The 18,789-nt window shown below is 42.6% G+C and overlaps 1 protein-coding gene across 5 annotated transcripts in view; it reads right to left on the reverse strand.

Annotated features, from left to right (window-relative positions):
• Positions 1-18,789, reverse strand: part of ABCC4 (ATP binding cassette subfamily C member 4) — a 280,796-nt gene that overhangs the window by 46,288 nt on the left and 215,719 nt on the right. For all 5 annotated transcript variants that reach the window (XM_032277487.1, XM_032277483.1, XM_032277486.1 and 2 more), the window contains 5 exons: positions 17,399-17,549; positions 12,517-12,636; positions 11,301-11,411; positions 10,295-10,395; positions 8,772-8,963 (listed from right to left, as the gene is read on the reverse strand). In XM_032277487.1, the coding sequence (XP_032133378.1) occupies positions 8,772-8,963; positions 10,295-10,395; positions 11,301-11,411; positions 12,517-12,636; positions 17,399-17,549 (675 nt within the window). The remainder of the gene's footprint in view (positions 1-8,771; positions 8,964-10,294; positions 10,396-11,300; positions 11,412-12,516; positions 12,637-17,398; positions 17,550-18,789) is intronic.

The raw sequence follows: 18,789 nt of genomic DNA on the forward strand, positions 1-18,789 counted from the left end.
TTGGTTTTTGAAGAAGAATTAAGGACACTCTACATGGAGTGTAGTCTAAGAGTTTCCCAGCCTCAGCACTGATGACCTTCTGAGCTGGATACTTCTTTTTTGGGGCTGCTCTGGGCATTACGGGGGATTTACTAGCATCCCCGGATCCTACCGCATAGATGCCAGGAGCACACTCCCAAGATACCACCAAAAATGTCACTGACCAATGTCCCCTGGGGCAAAACTGCCCCTGGTTGGGATCCACTGTTCTAAAAAAAGAGTTAAAAATAACAGAATCTGTTTACTGGCATTGAAAAGTCAACAGTCTCCTAAGTAGCCCATGAAAAGGCAAGTTTTAAAATAGCTTTACTTGTAGGATCTGAGTAACTTGACTTTCTGAAATAATTTCACAGGGATATTAATTCAAGACAGAAGTGTCAGAAGTGACATAAACGAGTATGCATTTTTCAGAGTTCTGTCATTTAAGATGACATATTCTTTGGTAGAGAAACTTCCAAATATTAACTATCTGGCTATATTTTGTCTCAGACGGAAATGTTTTAAAATTCTGAAGTGAAGATTACAGTGTCTTAAAAGACAGTAATAACTACTGGCCAAAAAACACATAATGAGATCAACAACAACACAAATAACATTTGCTATTTATGTAAGGCCTTTCATCTGAGCAGTTCAAAAGGCATTATACAAACTAATTAATACTTACAATTGCCCCTTGAGAAACATTTGTGTCAAGTATCACTGCTCTATTAAAGCCAAGATAGAGAGAAACGAAGTGCACTGCCAATACCATCAAAGAATCAACAAAATGCAGGTAAAAACGTAGGGGCTATATACTATGTTGTAAAAACTGGCTTTCACATGTGTGCATATAAATCTGTATGCAGAAACTGGCCTCTGTGCCAATGACCTTGCCCAACCGCAAATTTCCTGGAGGGAACTTCCCAAGAAATGACATCCTCCTTATTTAGGAATCTGGAGTCAACAAAGGCCACAAGAGATGCCTTCAATCATTTGTCAATTAATTTAATAAATTTCAAAAGTCACTGCTTTAAACAGAGAGGAAGCAAACTTTACTGAGCACTGAGTATGTGTTGGGAATGTTACATTTACCTCATTTGAACACCTCCATATCTGTAAAGTCAATAATGGCATTTCCACGAGGAATTTTATCTTTAAAGAGGTAAGTGTACAAAATATAAAAATGTAAATGTTTTAAAGGTGGCTTTAGCTAATTTTACTACCTTTGTAGTCATTTTCTTTCTACCTTATGGTAAATCCTAGCTTACACTTTATAGGTGGGCCATCTTCTGCATAAAGGTACATCCTGGTGTGTGCATAAGTGTGTGTGTGTGTGTGTGTGTGTGTGTGTGTGTATGTGTGTGTGTGGCTTATACGTGTTTCTGAGTATCTCTGGGTGTCCTCATGTGTAAATCGGCACATATCTAGACATAGACAAATGCTGTGTTTGTGAGAATGTGTGGACACTCATGTTATTAGCTCTATGGGAAACTGAGCCATCTGTGCAAACCTGAGTGTTTGTAGGCCATTATTACAGCCAGGATGGGCCCCTCAAAGGCAGGGGTCACTGAGGGCTGCCTACAACCCTAAGACTAGGCACTCGAAACTCAGGTGAGGATATAATCAGGAAAAGGCAACCAAAGAAAACCTAGCTCTGGTTATTTTTCTTTTCAAAGTCATCAAAATTACAGTCTCCAAGTCTTTCACAAGTCTCCAATGGGTTTTACCAAATCCTACGGAGAATATCACTAATATCAGTAAGTTTACATTCATAACACCAAAGAGACACTTAGTCTTATTTTAATTGTGTTACAATATCCCCTTTTTGTTTTCCCAGCTGGGCCAGGAGTGGTCTCTTTGGCCAAACATTAGATTTGCATCTCTCTTCAGATATAAAACTCAACATGATCAATACCCAGTACCCCACTCAGAATAGCTGCTGCTTCTGACTCCTCCATTTTAATCTAATAAATTCTTCCCCCAAGTTCACAGGCTCAAACACCCACCTCCCAGCTTTCCCCAACTCCATACCCTAAAGATATTACTTGTTCCGTTTCTTGACTCAATATCCTTATTTTAATTTCTGCAGCCATTACCTGAGTGCAAGGCTGCATTAACATCTGAAAAACAAAACAAGCCCTTCTGCTAGTTATAACCAGTGCAAGCGAATTTGAAAAATAAATAAATGCTAGCCACAACCCCAGCAATCTGACAGAATCCTTGTTATACGTTAATACTTTTTCTTTCTGAACCTGAGTGTGAGTTACCTGTATTCCTAAAGATATAATCGCATATATTTAAACAAAATGAGAGTATGAACAGTTTATTATAATCTATTTTCATTTATTATTTAATAAAAGTATTGGCTTTAGTGGCCACATATTACAGTATTATGATTATTTATTCAACAAATCCCCTATTTGTGGATGTTAAGGCTCCATATTTCGCTATTGTAAACAATACCATGTTAAATATCCTTGAAGCTATACCTTTGCAAACAACCTTAATTAGTTCCTTAAAATAAATTCTTAGATGTGGAATTGCTGAGGAACAGGTATGAACATTTTCAAAGGAGGCTGTTAAGTCATGCCAAACTACCCTCCAGAAATACAATACCAATTTCTACTCCCACCTGTATCTCTGCAAATTCACGAACCAGGGTGTTACAACTTTGTTTAATTAACATTAGTTTGATTCTACAAAGTGGAATCACTTGTCCCATCACATCTTGCTCATAGTACACGAGATCTGTTGGCTTCAGGCCTCCAGAATCTTCCCTGTGCACTCACTTCTCAGATTCAGCTTCTGAAGTATAGCTCTCTGCCTGGCACTCCGCACTGCGAAACCTCCTCTACAAAATGGTCCTTAGCTCCATGACTGGCTTGAGTTTGCGGGGTAGCTGTGAAGACTAAGCGTTAACGTGTGTTATTCACCTAGTAGTTCCTGCCCCTGTACACTCACAGGTGCCGAATGCTTCATTCACATCGAATCACGGCATCGTGCCTTGGCATATACCATCGTGCCTTTCACAGGCATTTTGACCTGCTGAAATCCTAACCATTTTACAAAGTCTGTTTCAAATGCATAATCGCATTAAAATCCTCCACCTGTCCCCTCATGGATTTCCCCACACTTAATGGCTGCCATACACCTTTTCTAAACAGCCATAAAATCTGTGAACTCCTTCTGTCTTACAGAGTAGCCATTGATACACTACTTTGTTTCTTCTGCTAGGTGATAAGCGCTGTGGGCAGGACCTATATTAGAATTAGCTTTGTATTATTTGTATGACCTGTGGTGTCCTGCAAAAACCAGAAATCCCCCAGAGAGTTGAGCATTTAACTCGGGCTTGAAAGGCTTATGGGAACACTATTGCCATATTGCTCAGGTACACAATAAGCTAGGTGTTTTCCGCCTCTTATCTCGTTTAAGTCATACAACTCGAATGGTTAGGCCCTATCAGTTGCATTTTTCAAGAGAGAAAAATCAAGTCTTAGTAAGATTGATTAAACTGTCTGAAATAACTTGAGCCCCTAAGTGGCATAATGGGGCTGAAACCCAGGTCTGCCTGCCTCTTGCCCATTCTGCTGATGGCCTCCCTATCACTTGAATAGCCTGGCTCTGTATTCCCTTGGTCCAGCTAGAAGGGAGACAGCGGGGAGAAGTGTGGTTGTGGTTAAAGGCACTGGTCCTATTGTCACACACTTCATGCATGGTATGGACACTGGGTGAGTATCGGAAGGTGGCTGGAACAAGAAACTGTCAACTTTGAGCCAAGAGGGTACCTGTATAGGATGGATTACAGCTGTTGACAGGAGGAAGTGGCACCCAAAGCAGAGGCTGGGAGAGAGACCTGCAGCTATGCTGGGCATGGGGCACCTAGGAAACAGGCCAGACAGACCTAGTGTACTGTTTGGGGCAGTGAGACTAATTTTGATCCCATCAGTAGTGAAAGGAATTCAAATACATTGCTGTGCTGAGCGGGTATGAGGACAGAGACTGCTATTCAGGAAAGGGTGTATTGTGGGGTGAAAAGTGTGACAGAAGACAGAGGTGACTGGAAAGGTGAAAAGGAATGCAGAAATGTGGAATCACACAGACTTAACCATAATGTAAACTCACGATTTGTAGAAAAGTAAAAATAAAAATTCTGTAGGGTTGTATGTGGCCAGGAGCTATCCAGAGTCTCATGTTTCCTCGTAAGAGGGGCTGGGACAATCCGTGAGCTCAGCTTCAAGTTGTCAAAAGAAGTTTCTTGGAAATCTCAGATTATCAGTCATCAGAAGTTGCTTATTGGAGTGCGATGGCTTCACTGCAGGGGCAGGAGTGGGGCTGGTTCTTGTGCCAATGCAATTTTAATCAAAAGGGTGGGGTGGGCCTGACAGTCTGCATTTCTAACATGTTCCCAGCAGAGGCAGGTGATGCTGATCCCGGCCCCCAAGATGACCAGGCAGGCAGGGGAAGTGGGGCAATCTGGCTGTGAGGGGAGGGGTTTCTCAGTAAACACTAATGTAAAACAGGAGAAAATACAAGAAACTAATATTTTTTCACATTATAGCAAGGTCTAATACACAGCTGTAAAAATGTATTATCCAAGTAAAAGCTCTGAGCAAGGAAAAAAAATAACAAACCAAAATCAATCTACCTCTAGACCTGAAAAATGCTTTAAAATGGCCCAGTACCCTCTAAAATGATTAAATCAACCACAAAATCATCTAAATGAAAAATGCAGCCAGTGTTTGGAATCTAACCAGGAATCCTAGGGTGGTATATACCTCATTTTGGTTCATTCTTTTTTACTTGCTATTTCTTCCATGAATTAGAAACCTGCTTAAGTGCCTATTACTTTTTCCTATTTATTATAATATCCAGGAATCTGAGCAGATGAAGCAATTGAAAGAGAATGAAGCCCTGTTTCTGCTGTGTGGACACATCCCTGCCGGAAAAAATGCCACTATCCATCAGATCCAACAGCGAAAGGCACTACCTGAGATCCTGGGGCTGTCGGCAGGTGTGGAGAAGATGAACCCTGAATATACACAGGCCAAGTGGAACAATTCACCACAATGTTGCCTGGATGCCATCTCTGAATACACAAACAGAGCTAAAGGTGACACTGTGAGTGAACCAGGACACAAATCAAAGCCAAGTGGGGCTGGGCACGGTGGCTCATGCTTGTAATCGCAGCACTTTGGGAGGTCAAGGCAGATGGATTGCTTGAGGCCAGGAGTTCGAGACCAGCCTAGCCAACACGGTGAAACCCCAAGCTACTTGGGAGGCTGAGGCAGGAGAGTCACTTGAACCAGGGAGGCTGAGTGAGCCGAGATTGTACCACTGCACTCCAGCCTGGATGATACAACAAGACACTGTTAAAAAAAAAACAAAAGCCAAGTGCTTGTAGCTCTAATTCAGTCTTCAAATTCAATTTACCCACCTGTTGAGAAATGCTGAGTGTATGACTGCTGAGAAATGCTGAGTGTTTGCTAAGAGTAGCGGCAAGGAAAACCTAGATGTGTCCAGCAAGTAGAAAACTACTTGGGGCATTCTAAAGTGGCAGGACAATATATAAATATCATACACCGGTTAAAAGTTCTTTAAATGTGGGACATCTGATCCTGCCCCCGTAGTTCTCTTGTGAGGAATACTTTTTAGTTTGTCTGTGATCAGTGGTAAGGGGGCACCAGATGCCTACTTGGTATATTTTTGTGTTATGAGAAAATACCAAACATCTGTTTGTTAATAATCGTCACCTGTTCAGAGAGAATAGATGTGTGGGTCGGAGTCTGCTCAGGGCCTTCAGCCTGGAATGCTGTCAGCCCCCTGAGGCTCTCAGCTTGGAAGGCCACTGGCCCTTCGGATAGTCCCACTTTGCTGTTCTATCTGGGTGTCTGGTTCTCAATTCGCTCAGTGCCGCCTGGGTGGGGGTCTCTATGGCTGAGCTAGTCTTGGTACCCTCTCACATTTTAGATCTCAGGTAATCCTATGATGTAGGGGGTGGGGTTTAAGATGAAACAATATCAGTGTGGAGATATAGGTTGTTTTCTAACTTGTACAACAGAGATTTGTAGATAATTCATATTTTACAGCTTCAAGGAAAATTTACAACGTGACCAAACTAACTGAATGATGATGACCACGGAGGACCTGATAAATGCAGTGTCTGAGAGGAAGCAAACGTTCCCCCCGTGCCGTCAGGAACAGAATCTGAAAAACCTTGCTTTCAGCAAGAGCTACGGCTGATGTCTGCAGAGTGGTCTTCATCTTCTTCGTACTCACAAGGACACGCGGTAGATAATGAGGAATCAGCTTTTGCTGGTTTCCTGGGTATCATCGGGCCATGAAGCTGCATATTTATTTTTCATGGCACAATGAAAAAATTATGACTACAGTCCATTAAATGGGTCTGTGGTGGGAAGAGCTGAAAAGAGCAGTTCTGAAAGTATCTACCACTGATGCCCCGGGAATGGGCTGTTTGCAGGACTTGTCCTGTGGGTTTTGTTGCTGATTTCTTTGCATGTTCGTATCTCTCACTCTCACATGCACCCACCATATGCCCTGCAGCATGCCATTTTCTAAGGGTGCAGAGGTGAATATAAAATGCTCCCTGACTTTAAGACTCAGGGTACTGTGAGATGCTGAACCAGAATTATACATCGTGCGGTTGTGCTACATTCTTTAACAAAAAACTGTGGTAAGATACACAAAAGGCACTTAATGTACTTTTAAAATTGTGGTAAAATAACATAAAATTGATTATTGTAACCACTTTAAAATGTACAGTTCTATTGCATTAAATACATTCATGTTGTTGGGCAACCATCACCATCATCCACCTCTAAAACTCTGTTCTTCTTGTGAAACTGAAACTGTGTACCAATTAAACACTAATGCCCACTCCCCCACCCCTGCCACCCACCATCCTACCTTCTGTCTCCATGGCTAACTCCTCCAGGTACCCACATGTAAGTGGAATCTTATAGCACCGTCCTTAAGTGTCTGGCCTAGTTCACTCAGCATAATGTCCCCAGGGTTCATCCATGTCACAGCATTTATCAGAATTTCCTTCTGTAATCCCAGGCGTGATATGGGAGGCTAAGGCGGGCAGATTATTTGAGCTCAGAAGTTCAAGACCAGCCATGGCCAACATGGCAAAACCCAGTCTCTACTAAAAATACAAAACTGAGTTGGGTGCAGTGACGCACACCTGTAATCCCAGCTACTTGGGAGGTTGAGGCAGGAGAATCGCTTGAACGTGGGAGGCGGAGGTTGCAGTGAGCTGAGAACGTGACATTGCACTTTAGCCTGGGTGACAGAGCAAGACTCTGTCTCAGAACAAGAATCTGCAAGACGATGTGGAGAATACAGTTTCATAGAGGCAGAGATGTCTGAACTAACTGAAAAAGGGTGCACACTAGAAGCAAGGTGGACAGGTGCTTGGGGAGAAGGAGAGCACCCTGAGTGCAGGGTCTGGGTGCCCATGTTGGGAGTTGTAATGAGAGGGGTGGGAAAGGGAAGAGATTCCTATTGTCTTGTTTGTTCTGGTTTAATTCTGTCAAGAGGCTGTCTTAGTCCTGGCCATGGGCCCTAGGCCACATGCGAAAGGGACATTACTGGTGGACTTAGATGCCTGCAGAACCAGCTCACAAACCTCCACATAGCCTCCCAATCCCCTCCTTGCTTTTCTTTTAGTGACTTATGAGTGAGTCTCTGGTACCTTCACTGCCTCCAGCTTGGGGCTCTGATTTCTGGCCACTGATGGGGTCATGGGATCTAGGTCTTCCTTGGGGGCTGACAGCCACACAGCTCCTGTCAGGATGGGCCTGGAGTTCATTAAGGTTGTAGCAGCAGTTCACCCAGGCCAGGAGCTAGCCATGTAAGATCAGATCTGTGATCAAACTGTTTCAGAAAGAAAGAGTTTGCAGTGAAAGAGAAGGGAGGGAAAGCAAAGCACGGGTTAAAGGAAGGCAAGAAAGACTAAGGAAAGGGCCGGATATGGTTGGCTGTGTCCCCACCCAAATCTCATTTTAAATTCCCACATGTTGCGGGAGGGACCTGGTGGGAGGTAACTGAATCATGGGGGCAGGTCTTTCCTGTGCTGTTCTCGAAATAGTGAATAAGTATCACAAGATCCAATGGTTTTACAAGGAGAAGTTTCCCTGTACAAGCTCCCTCTTTGCCTGCTGCCATCCATGTAAGATGTGACTTGCTCCTCCTTGCCTGCCACCATGATTGTGAGGCCTCCTGTTCCACATAGAACTTTAACTCCATTAAACCTCTCTTTCTTCTGTACATTGCCCAGTCTCAGGCATACCTTTGTCAGCAGCGTGAAAACAGACTAATACAGGGTCAAAGGATGAAAGAGGAGAAAGGCTGGAACAGAAGCTGCAGCAATGGAGAGGAAGAGAAGGACTTGAGAAACGCAACAAAGTAAAAATCGACAGAATTAGACATGGGAGTGTTGGTGACAAAAAGCCAAAGTTGACTTCCTAGAAAAATGCGTGAGTAATCAGATGTCAAATAGAGTATCCTGGGTCACCTTAAGCTCCAGCCCTGAGGCCCCGAGACCCACCAACCACAATGAAACCGTTCACAGCATGAAGAAAGAATGTTGGTATCCACATTTCATGGTCAGTTTCCAAGATAGGTTAACCTATGTATCACTGATCCCCTTCACACATCCACAAGGAAGCCAACAAGCAGACGTAGCACTAAATCTTCTGAAATTTAGAAGAGGCAAGATGCTTGAAACCAACCTTTTCTCGTGATTTAATGAGTGCTGTCAGGTGCTTCAGTACCACAGGCCCATCTAGACTGTACATGAAGTTAACATTGTCAAAGACGATCACTCCTTCATGGGGCCAGGCTGCTGGTGGGCGTTTCTGGTATTCCCAAGGTGCTTCTTTTTCAAGGTCTGTGTATTCAATCACCCTCTCTACTGAGATCATCTGAAAGAAATATGACATCCCCATGGGTTAGGAATGGAGGGTATCATTTATGATGTTAAGAGACTGTCAATGAAATGTTCTTTCACACATGGCTGGTTAAGGAGAGACGCAGGAGACCAATGAGGATGGTGATGACTTACAAACTTGGTTCATGATTGTGTAACACCTTCACTTACAGCCACTTCATTCAACATTAGGTTAAAATAATGAGAGAAATTAATGCTTAGATTTTATTTATCCACTTTTCACATCTGTATTAAAGGCAAGAAAATTTCTTAAAGGAAAAGAATACTTACATCTACTAATCAAGAATCTTTTGCTGACCAGGCACGGTGGTTCATGCCTGTAATCCCAACAGTCTGTGAGGCCGAGGTGGGTGGATCACCAAAGGTCAGGAGTTTGAGACCAGCCTGGCCAACATGGTGGAACTCCACTTCTACTAAAAATAGAAAAATTAGCCAGGTGTGGTGGCGGGTGTCTGTAATCCCAGCTACTCGGGAGGCTGAGGCAGGAGAATCACTTAAACCTGAGAGGCAGAGGTTGCAGTGAGCCAAGATCACGCCATTGCACTCCAGCCTGGGTGACAAGAGTGAAACTCTGTCCCCTGCAGCAAGAAAAAAAAATCTTTTGCTATAGAAGGGTTACCTGATATAGATTCGTTAAATTAGATGATCATGAAACCTCACTGTAATAATTACTCAAATTTTACTCTATGAGAATAATGGAAAGATTTTATGTTCATTGCTTTTCTCCCTTTAGGAGAAGATGCAATTATTTAAAACACTGATTAAGGCCTCCTATACCACCATAAACTAATAGGCTTTGACTAGCACATTCCGAGAGGGTGCTTGCTGTACCAAGAAGGCACACCAGCAAACCCAAGGCCTTCCTTCCCTCTGTTCATTACATAAGAGAATAAAACTAAAACTGGGGGAGGAGGACCTATTAATTAAACATAACCTCAAAATATTGCAATCTTCTTTTACCAGGAATGAAGAATTACCCATTAAGAAACAAAAATAAACAGGCTTCTAAGAAATTAGCTTATATCCTCTCCAGAATTTCAGAACCTTCCTCCTACAGAGATATTTATTACATCTGAAAAAGCTTGTGATGAATACAAAACCTGCTGACATAGCAACCATAAGACTCAGAAAAAGATGTATATATTTTATTTTACATTAACAGTAAACAGATGGAGGAAGGATCTTAAAAACCTCTGTTAGCAAAGATGTAAAAATAACAGTTTTAATATTTCACATAAGAATGGCTTTTATGCCATTTAATGGCAAGGAGACTTGAAAAGGCAGAGAACCTGAAGTTAACATTACCATATTCTCAACTTCGGCACTTTGTCGAACACACCACTGAAACATCCCCATGAGCGTGAGGGCATAGGACAGCGCCAAGCCAACCTGACCAGCATCCAGAGCTATGTCAGGAGGAAGAAGAGAATAAAGTCAATCTCACTTGCAACTTAAGCCTGGCTCCTTCTGCCACTTACCAGTAATGTTAAAACAATTTGCACATAATGACATTAATAGCTACAATTTTACCATTTGTTGCTTGAGATCAAGATACAACGGGGAAAACAACACTGCATATTCAGAAAGTTTATTAGATGATTTTATGAATTTCAACAGGATCGACATACATTTGCTTAACAATATTCTATATGCAAGAAATAATGTCATTATTCAGACATTCATTATTATGGTTTCAGAGCCCATTATGTTATTCCACTTTCTACGGGCAATTCAACCACAGCTGGAGACCACTAAAAACAAAGCAATAGGTTGTAAGTGTCAATGCTTTTGAGACTAAAATGCAACTCTCCTTGTTCCATTAAGTACTGTCGTGCACGTTGTTGCTGGGATGGTGAACTCATGCTATGCTTATCTGGTACCCAAGTGGCAGTGAAGATGATACTCTTTCCCGCTGAGAATTTTTCACAATCTCATGCACCAGGCAACTACAACCAATAGTTACAAATAGTCAGAAAGCTAACATCCTAAGCGACACAAAATGCTTCAGAATAAATTGGTTTTCTCTTCACAACTACCAGACACTAACAGAAATGTTTAGAATGTCAATTGTACATACCTCAACCCATTCAAAGAAACATAAAAGAAACCCATCAAGACCCAAATGACTCCCTCAAATGAGTCACACTGCTGAATCCTATCCAACCTGATACCCTGTAAATGATTTAATCTACTTCACTAGGACCAAACAGTATGTAGGATTAGACAAGGTGGCAAGAGTTTAATTTAATAACTGTAAACACAGCTATAAATTGTAATCATACCATTCATAGTTATTCACATCTGTACTTACTTTTTGCCAGAATCAGGGACCCAAAGGCAACGACGATGACAAACATGGCACAGATGGCATCCAGACGGACTGCAAACCAGCGGGACGTTGTCAAAAACAAGAACCAAGCCTCTGAATTTGAGAACGGTAATAAGCATGATGAATAAGTGGAAGAACCAAATTAACTGCATTGAACATGAGTGTGTGTTCTGCTTGGTTGAGCTACAGATTTTTATGTGGAGTAGGGCAGCAAAGCTGCACACCCAAGGAACCTACAGATTCCAGAAAGCTAAGTGATACAGGCAATATGTGATACACATACAAAATAGTACAGTGGCTTTGAGTGAAGATGCATGTGAATACGAAACCCAGAAATATGAACCTAATAAAGATCTGAGAAAAACAGTCTCCTAAGGGCATCTCCTGCAGTGCTGAGAGGTACTTATGTGAAGGGCATTCTCATGGGAAGTCCACCCACACACATGGTTGATGCTACAGTTCTCCAATAGTGGAGTGTAGCTCCCAACTCACTTCACCTTCCATACTTACCATAAGGGCCACACGCACTAGCTATTGCTTAGGGGCTATATCAAGATGACCTCACTACCAGGATTTGCATGTGGTTTTTGGTTTGTTTGTTACTTCTTTTTTCCATTTTGCATGCGGTTTTTAAAATGCCATTTCATCAGCAATATGAAATAAAGCTTGGAATAATGGACTAGCATTTTGCAGATTTGGAGGAAATTCTGAAATTTGCAGATTGAAAAAACTTTCACTGATTTTTCAGCAAACTATAGCATGTGAACCAGCACCTATTTTTGTAAATAAAGTTTTATTGAAACACCGTCACAGCCCTTTGCCAATGTACCAATGTCTGCTTTTGTGCTACAACACAAAGGTGATCAATCACAACAGAGACAATAGTGGTACACAATGCCTAAAAGATTTACTAGGCAGCCTTTTTGTAGAAAACGTTTGCTGACAGAGTCAAAGGCCATGCATGGTGAGAGAAGGACCCTGCCAGACAGTCAGGGGGTACAAAGAAGGAACATGCAGAGGGGATTCCGAGATGAGTCCAAGCCCAGAAGAAGGGGACGGAGAAGGAGAGGAAGATGTGCAAAAAGCAGGATGTGGCGCTGGGCTCTGAGGTACTGGCCAACAAGCTCATCCACGCAGGGAGGTTAAACCAGAGAAATCAGATCCTGTCCTTTGAAACCATTTCCTGAAATGGACAGACCTGAATGTAAATCCTGGTGTGCATCAAACAGTTCCTGACACCTCTCTTCTGCTTTGTATGCCCGAATGGTCCAGAGCCCCTGGAGAGAAGATGATAAGTGGGAAAACACCGGACTCCGAGCTGGGGAAACAGAGACAGAGAAAACACTCAGTGAGGCTGGATGCAGGGAAACCAGTGGCCTCCCAAGCTGCATCATCATGCATTCACCAAACAGCACACGCAGGCTTCCTAGGAGGCTTCATAATTCAAGGAGAAATAAATGCTTCCAACAGCCTAAGGGGACCCTGCTACTGCAATCTCAACCTCCTGCGCAAACCACACCTCACAAAAGGGGCCTGTAAATGAACGTCGTATCTTTGACCACATTCAAATCTAGTTATAATTCTTTCCTTCCTAATTCAGGCTTCCAGGTCCTCCTCCTCTCCATATTCTTCCCTGACATCTCTTTGGGCAGAAATGATATTTCTCTGATTTTTGAGCCAGTAGCATTTTTAAAAACAATTCTGTTGAGAGATGTCACCACACTGAATTACAATTAGTCATCTATGTGTCTGTCCCTACCTTAAATTGTTAATTTCTCAAGGGCCAGCCATAGCCATTGCATCCTGGTAACTGGACGGTACCTGGCTCAGGACAGGTACTCAAGAAGTGAGCTGAAGAGACTGTCACTTCCCTGCATCTTGGGGAATCTTCTGTGCCCACTCATGCTAGAAGAGTCCTTTATGATCTCCACGGACCTGGGTGCTTCAGTGCCCTTGTACCATGCCCAAGGAACCTGCCCAGCCAAGATGTCTCTGAGTGGTCTTAACACTGGCTCCAGGAAGCTGATGGATGTTTTTATGACTGCCCCGTTGAAAACCCATCCTGATCTCTGGAGGTCTCTATGGCATGTGCCATTGCCTTTTTCAGAATCTGCTGTGGTCTCAGTGGGTCTATCATCTCTACAAAATTTTAAGAGGTGAATACTCTTTTGTGTGACTTCTTTTTCCTTTGGGAACCAGATATCCCATGAGGGTCACTGATCAGCTACTCCTCCTTGGGCCACTGTGTTTTTGTGTGCTGCTGGTGGTTTTTTCTTTCTCTTTTTTTTTTTTTTAACACAAAGTTTGGCTCTTTGGCCCAGGCTGGAGTAAAGTGGTGCGATCTCAGCTCACTGCAATCTCCTCCCCCCACCCCAGGTTCAAACAATTCTCCTGCCTCAGCCTCCCAAGTAGCTAGGATTATAGGAACCCACCACCATGCTTGGATGATTTTTGTATTTTTAGTAGAGATGGGGTTTCACCATCTTGGCCATGCTGGTCTTGAACTCATGACCTCAGTTGATCTGCCTGCCTCGGCCTCCCAAAGTGCTAGGATTACAGGCATGAGCCACTGCAACTGGCTTTTTGGTTTCTTTTGAGATAGGATTTCTTGCTGCAGGGTACTGATGCTGTGTGGGACCTTCTGAGGGTTATTATGTTTTTAATTATCAAGGCTCTAGTGCCTCTGGTAGTCCCCATATGTTCAAGGTTCCAGTGTCCCTTCCAAGCAGTCTCAAGCAAGCCTCATAAGAACCCAACAGGGAAAGTATTATATCCTTGATAGAGGGAAAAACAGGATTGAGGCATTAAGAACACTGCCCAAGGTTGGGCGTGGTGGCTCACACCTATAATCCCAGCACTTTGGGAGGCCGGCAGGCGGATCATCTGACGTCAGGAGTTTAAGACCAGCCTGACCAATATGGTGAAACGCTGTCTCTGCTAAAAATACAAAAATTAGCCAGGTATAGTGGCATGTGCCTGTAGTTCCAGCTACTCAAGAGACTGAGACAAGAGAAATGCTTGAACCCAGGAGGCAGAGATTGCAGTGAGCCAAGATCATGCCACTGCACTCCGGCCTAGTTGACAGAGTGAGACTCCGTCTCAAAAAAAAAAACCAAAACACAAACAAACAAACAAAAACACTGCCCAAGATTAAGTAAACTAAGCCATGCAAGCATGCAAACGGTAGACTTGGGCATCAGACTAATATCTGTTTTATTTCCAAAGCTGTGTTTTTAATCTGAGCCACAGGTCTCAGAGAAAGAATAATCAGAGTTAAACATTCCCATGCATCTGAAGGCATTTTTCTTCAGACTTTGTAGCCCACAGTTGAAAAATCCCCAAATCTTACTTGGCTAATATCCAAAAGCCTTCCCTATTCCTGTGGCACTTATTAATCACCTTGCACTGAACAAAGCCCCTGGGAATCTAGGGTGAGCAAACTCAAGGATCTTACGATCTAAAATCATGGGGCACATGGGTTCACACTCATGGCAGACATTGCTAGTGGATCACAGTATCTTTACAGACAGAAATTGGATATGGCTTCATATTCCTGGCATTGCCAAATGAGTGGAGGTGGCTAAAGAAATGCAACCAAATGCCATTCCGGTTTTTATGCACTTCTCTATGACTGACTATTGCTCCGGTCACTTTTGCAAAAATAAAAAATCATTATGATCAACTGCAGATTTGTTATTAAGATTCCTTAAATGCCAACCACGGTTCCAGGGGTGGTGAAGCAGTCCAACTCAGGCTTTGGAAATCCTTGAGGGCACAAGGATGAAGCTGGGTTATGCCTCCCTGCCACGGCAATCAGCCATCCTGCTTTTAGCCAGTGACTCCAGCAGTGGTCTCAAAAAACACAATCCACTGCTGCTTAGAAGAAACAGTGGAATTGTGATTTATGGCAGAGACTCACCACCCCAGATGGATAACAATAAACAGTTCCAACCAACTGGTCACCACAGTTGGTGATCTGAGAGCATGGAGAAAGGAACATGCATATTTAACTCACTGTCACAGCCAACCGGGGTGCAGGGACACCCAAATACGCCTCAGGGGCCATGATGAGGTTGTCCGAATTTGCCCAAGAAAATGTTTTCAAGCTTTAGTGTACATGCTGAAATTCAAGAGAGAAAATCCTACACTGCTTCCAAAAAAGCCTTCCTAAGTCCCCTTTTCTCCACATCCACGTGGATCGGATGTGGCCCTTGACACAGACAGACATCTATGTCAAGATGTTCCTTCTGGAGCAGATGCTTCCTTCAACATACCACAGACTCCCTGAAGATAAGACTGTCATATAACTTCATTTCATGAGCAGGCCCAAACCATAAAATGCCCACACAGCCTTGCTGTCCACACATAACACTAGCTAGGGCCAGTGATCTTCACAAGGAAGCTCTCCCAGCAACACTAACATTTATACTCTGCCTTGCCTTCCCTAGCAAGTCCCATGGGCCAAGTGTTACTCACATGTGGACTCCACTGCTCGCCCGCCCCATTGAACACCTCATAAGATGAGACCTCATGGTAGTTTAGCTGGTTTTCTTGATGACTGAAAAGTTTTTCTACAACTTTTATGGACTGTCACCCACTCTACTTTATGCAGACATTTAGGATAAATGCCTCTTAAGAATTCACTGTTGGTCAGGTGCAGTGGCACATGCCTGTAATTCTAGCACCTTGGGAGGCTGAGGCAGGCGGGTCAGTTGAGGTCAGGGGTTCAAGACCAGCCTGGCCAACATGGTGAAACCCCGTCTCTACTAATAATGCAAAAATAGCTGGGTACGGTGATGTGTATCTGTAATCTCAGCCACTCAGGAGGCTGAGGCATGAGAATCGCTTGAACCCAGTAGGCAGAGGTTGCCGAGACCAAGATCGTGCCATTGTGCTCCAGCCTGGGTGACAGAGAGACTCCATTTCAAAAAAACCAAAAAAACAAAAAATACAAGAGTTCATTGTTAAAAGAGAAACATATATATGTCACAACAAAAAACTGCTTTGTCCTGATAAATGTCTATTTCCCACTCAGTAGATACTGAAATGATGGGACTCAATGTTTCTCTTCTAGGCGTGGCTTCTAGAGAGCGGAGTTGGCATTTATTTGCAGTTAATATCCACAGTGGAGCTTTTCTGATACAAGTATCTTCCTTCTTTACTTTTTGGCTCTCATCCTTATACCTTTTATTAAAAAGTACAGCAATTCTACTCTCCTTATGAATTTTTGTTTTAACAATGATGCAATATGTTAATTTGTGCATGCATAATGAGATGAATTTCATCTCTGCAATTACTTGAGGAATAGAGTGATTAATCATAAAATGTCTTCCCCATGATTCCAAAACTAGAAAATTAAATAGAGCAACAGACTATATGTTTTCTAAACTAGTATCTCTCCTTGTGATCTAAGGGGATTATTTTCAGTGTCCGTATATATATATGAACAGCCTGAGGGGAAACAGTCTGAACACTGTGACATTAGTATGAGTACTGCTGGTAACAAAGGGAAAACTGAAAATAACAATGCTTATCTTTTCAAAACGTTTACATCTGCAACTTACTAGCCATTCTGTGAGTTTGCAAAAGTCATAAATTTACCAAATATATTGCTTCTGACACCTCTTTTCCTTTCTCCAAACTTCTCATTTCCTTGTCATTTTTAGCATCATCAGGGAAAGAACAACACCCTAATTATTTTCCTTCTATATTAGTTCCACCGTGATCAAATTTTTATTTCTAAGAAAAATGTTTAATTAAGTGTTGGCTTTGTGTAAGGAGGTATCTCATAAACAAGAACAAATAGTCCCTGCCTTCATGGTGCTGACATTCCTGTAGAATATTACTCCCGATATGTCCTTCACTCCTTCCTTGTTCCAGACTGCGAAGCTGCATGTTGCATGCTATCAATTCCATATGCTCTAAGGGACACAATGATTCATGACGGCCAATACATTCGTTACCTGATGTTACAGAAATTCTGGAAGACAGAGTCTGCCAAATTTTAGGGGGTCTCCATAATCATGGCATAAATGGAAGCTAGCTAGCTTGTCTATACCAACCCACGTTTCCACACTCACTTGTAGATTCCAGGCGCTTCACGTCTCTTGACGTTTCCAAAAAATATCGCCGAAGGAAAATGAAAATGATTCCAAGGGGAACCAAGGGTATCGCGATCCAAGGAATCACTGCCACAGCCACAGAGACCACACCAACCACTTGTAGCAATGTCTGAAACAGCAGAAGCAGATACAGGTTTTCCTTATCAAGTACTCTTTTCAAAAATACTTTGATGAGTTATTGCTAGGATTACACTCCTTTCCTCAAAAGACTTTTGCAGTACCAGGGACTGCTTTTCCATCCAAAGGAATAACAAAAGTATAGGTGGTCCTGATGTTATCTATTACATGCCTGCCATGTGCCAAACACTATGATACGTACTTGCCCAATAGTTCCTTTCTTCTTTTTTTTTGAGACAGAGTCTTGCTCTGTTGCCCAGGCTGGAGTGCAGTGGTGCCATCTCCTGTCGCTGCAGCCTCCCGCTCCTGTGTTCAAGTGATTCTCCTCCCTCAGTTTCCTGAGTAGCCGGGACTACAGGTGCGTGCCACCATACCCGACTAACTTTTTGTATTTTTAGTAGAGATGGGGTTTCACCATATTGGCCAGGCTGGTCTCGAACTCCAGATCTCAAGTGATCTGCCCACCCTGGGAATACAGGTGTGAGCCACCACACCAGGTCCCCATTAGTTCTTTTGATATACTCAGCAGCCCCATGAATCAGGCATTATTACTTTCCCTATGTAACAGATGAGAAAACTGAGATTCAGAGTAGGACTTGAATCCCAAACTATCATGAGTCCGTTGATGTTATCAGGGCAATGAGCAAGCAGACATCACAGACAAGGAACCCAGAAGCCTCAGCTATGCAAGGGATAAGGAAGTGACTAACTGCTAGTTCAGTGCTTAGAAAAAAAGGAAATAATTTAAATCTTCACCTTTAGAAGTGGGAAGTCATCTCTCTTGGTATCTAGACTTTCTGTATCTGGTTGTATAGTAAATACACATGTATCAACTCGCTTAAATGTCACAATATATCTATGAGGTAGTATTACTGCACCATTTTACAGATGGAGACACTGAGGCACAGGAAGAAACAAGTAACTTGATCAAGAACACACAGCACCAGTCACAGAGCCAGGGAGCATGCATCGTCAGCCCCTGCATTTAAGCTTGTCCCCAGCATATGGTCAATGTTTTATTGGTCAGGACAAAATACTTAAATTTGTCTTTAATTTTTCCTCTAAACACACTTATGTAGGAACTTAGAGTTCATTAACATGCTCAGTAAAGAACAAATAAAAGAAATGTAACACAATTTTTACATGTTTTAAAGAAACCTGAGATTTTTTTTCTTATTACAATATATTGAATTTTTTATTGTCAGAAACGTTTGGCTTCTATTTCTCTTATG

This window comes from Sapajus apella, unplaced genomic scaffold (assembly GCF_009761245.1).
Source record: "Sapajus apella isolate SASKATOON/1434 unplaced genomic scaffold, GSC_monkey_1.0 scaffold9, whole genome shotgun sequence".
NCBI lineage: Eukaryota > Metazoa > Chordata > Mammalia > Primates > Cebidae > Sapajus > Sapajus apella.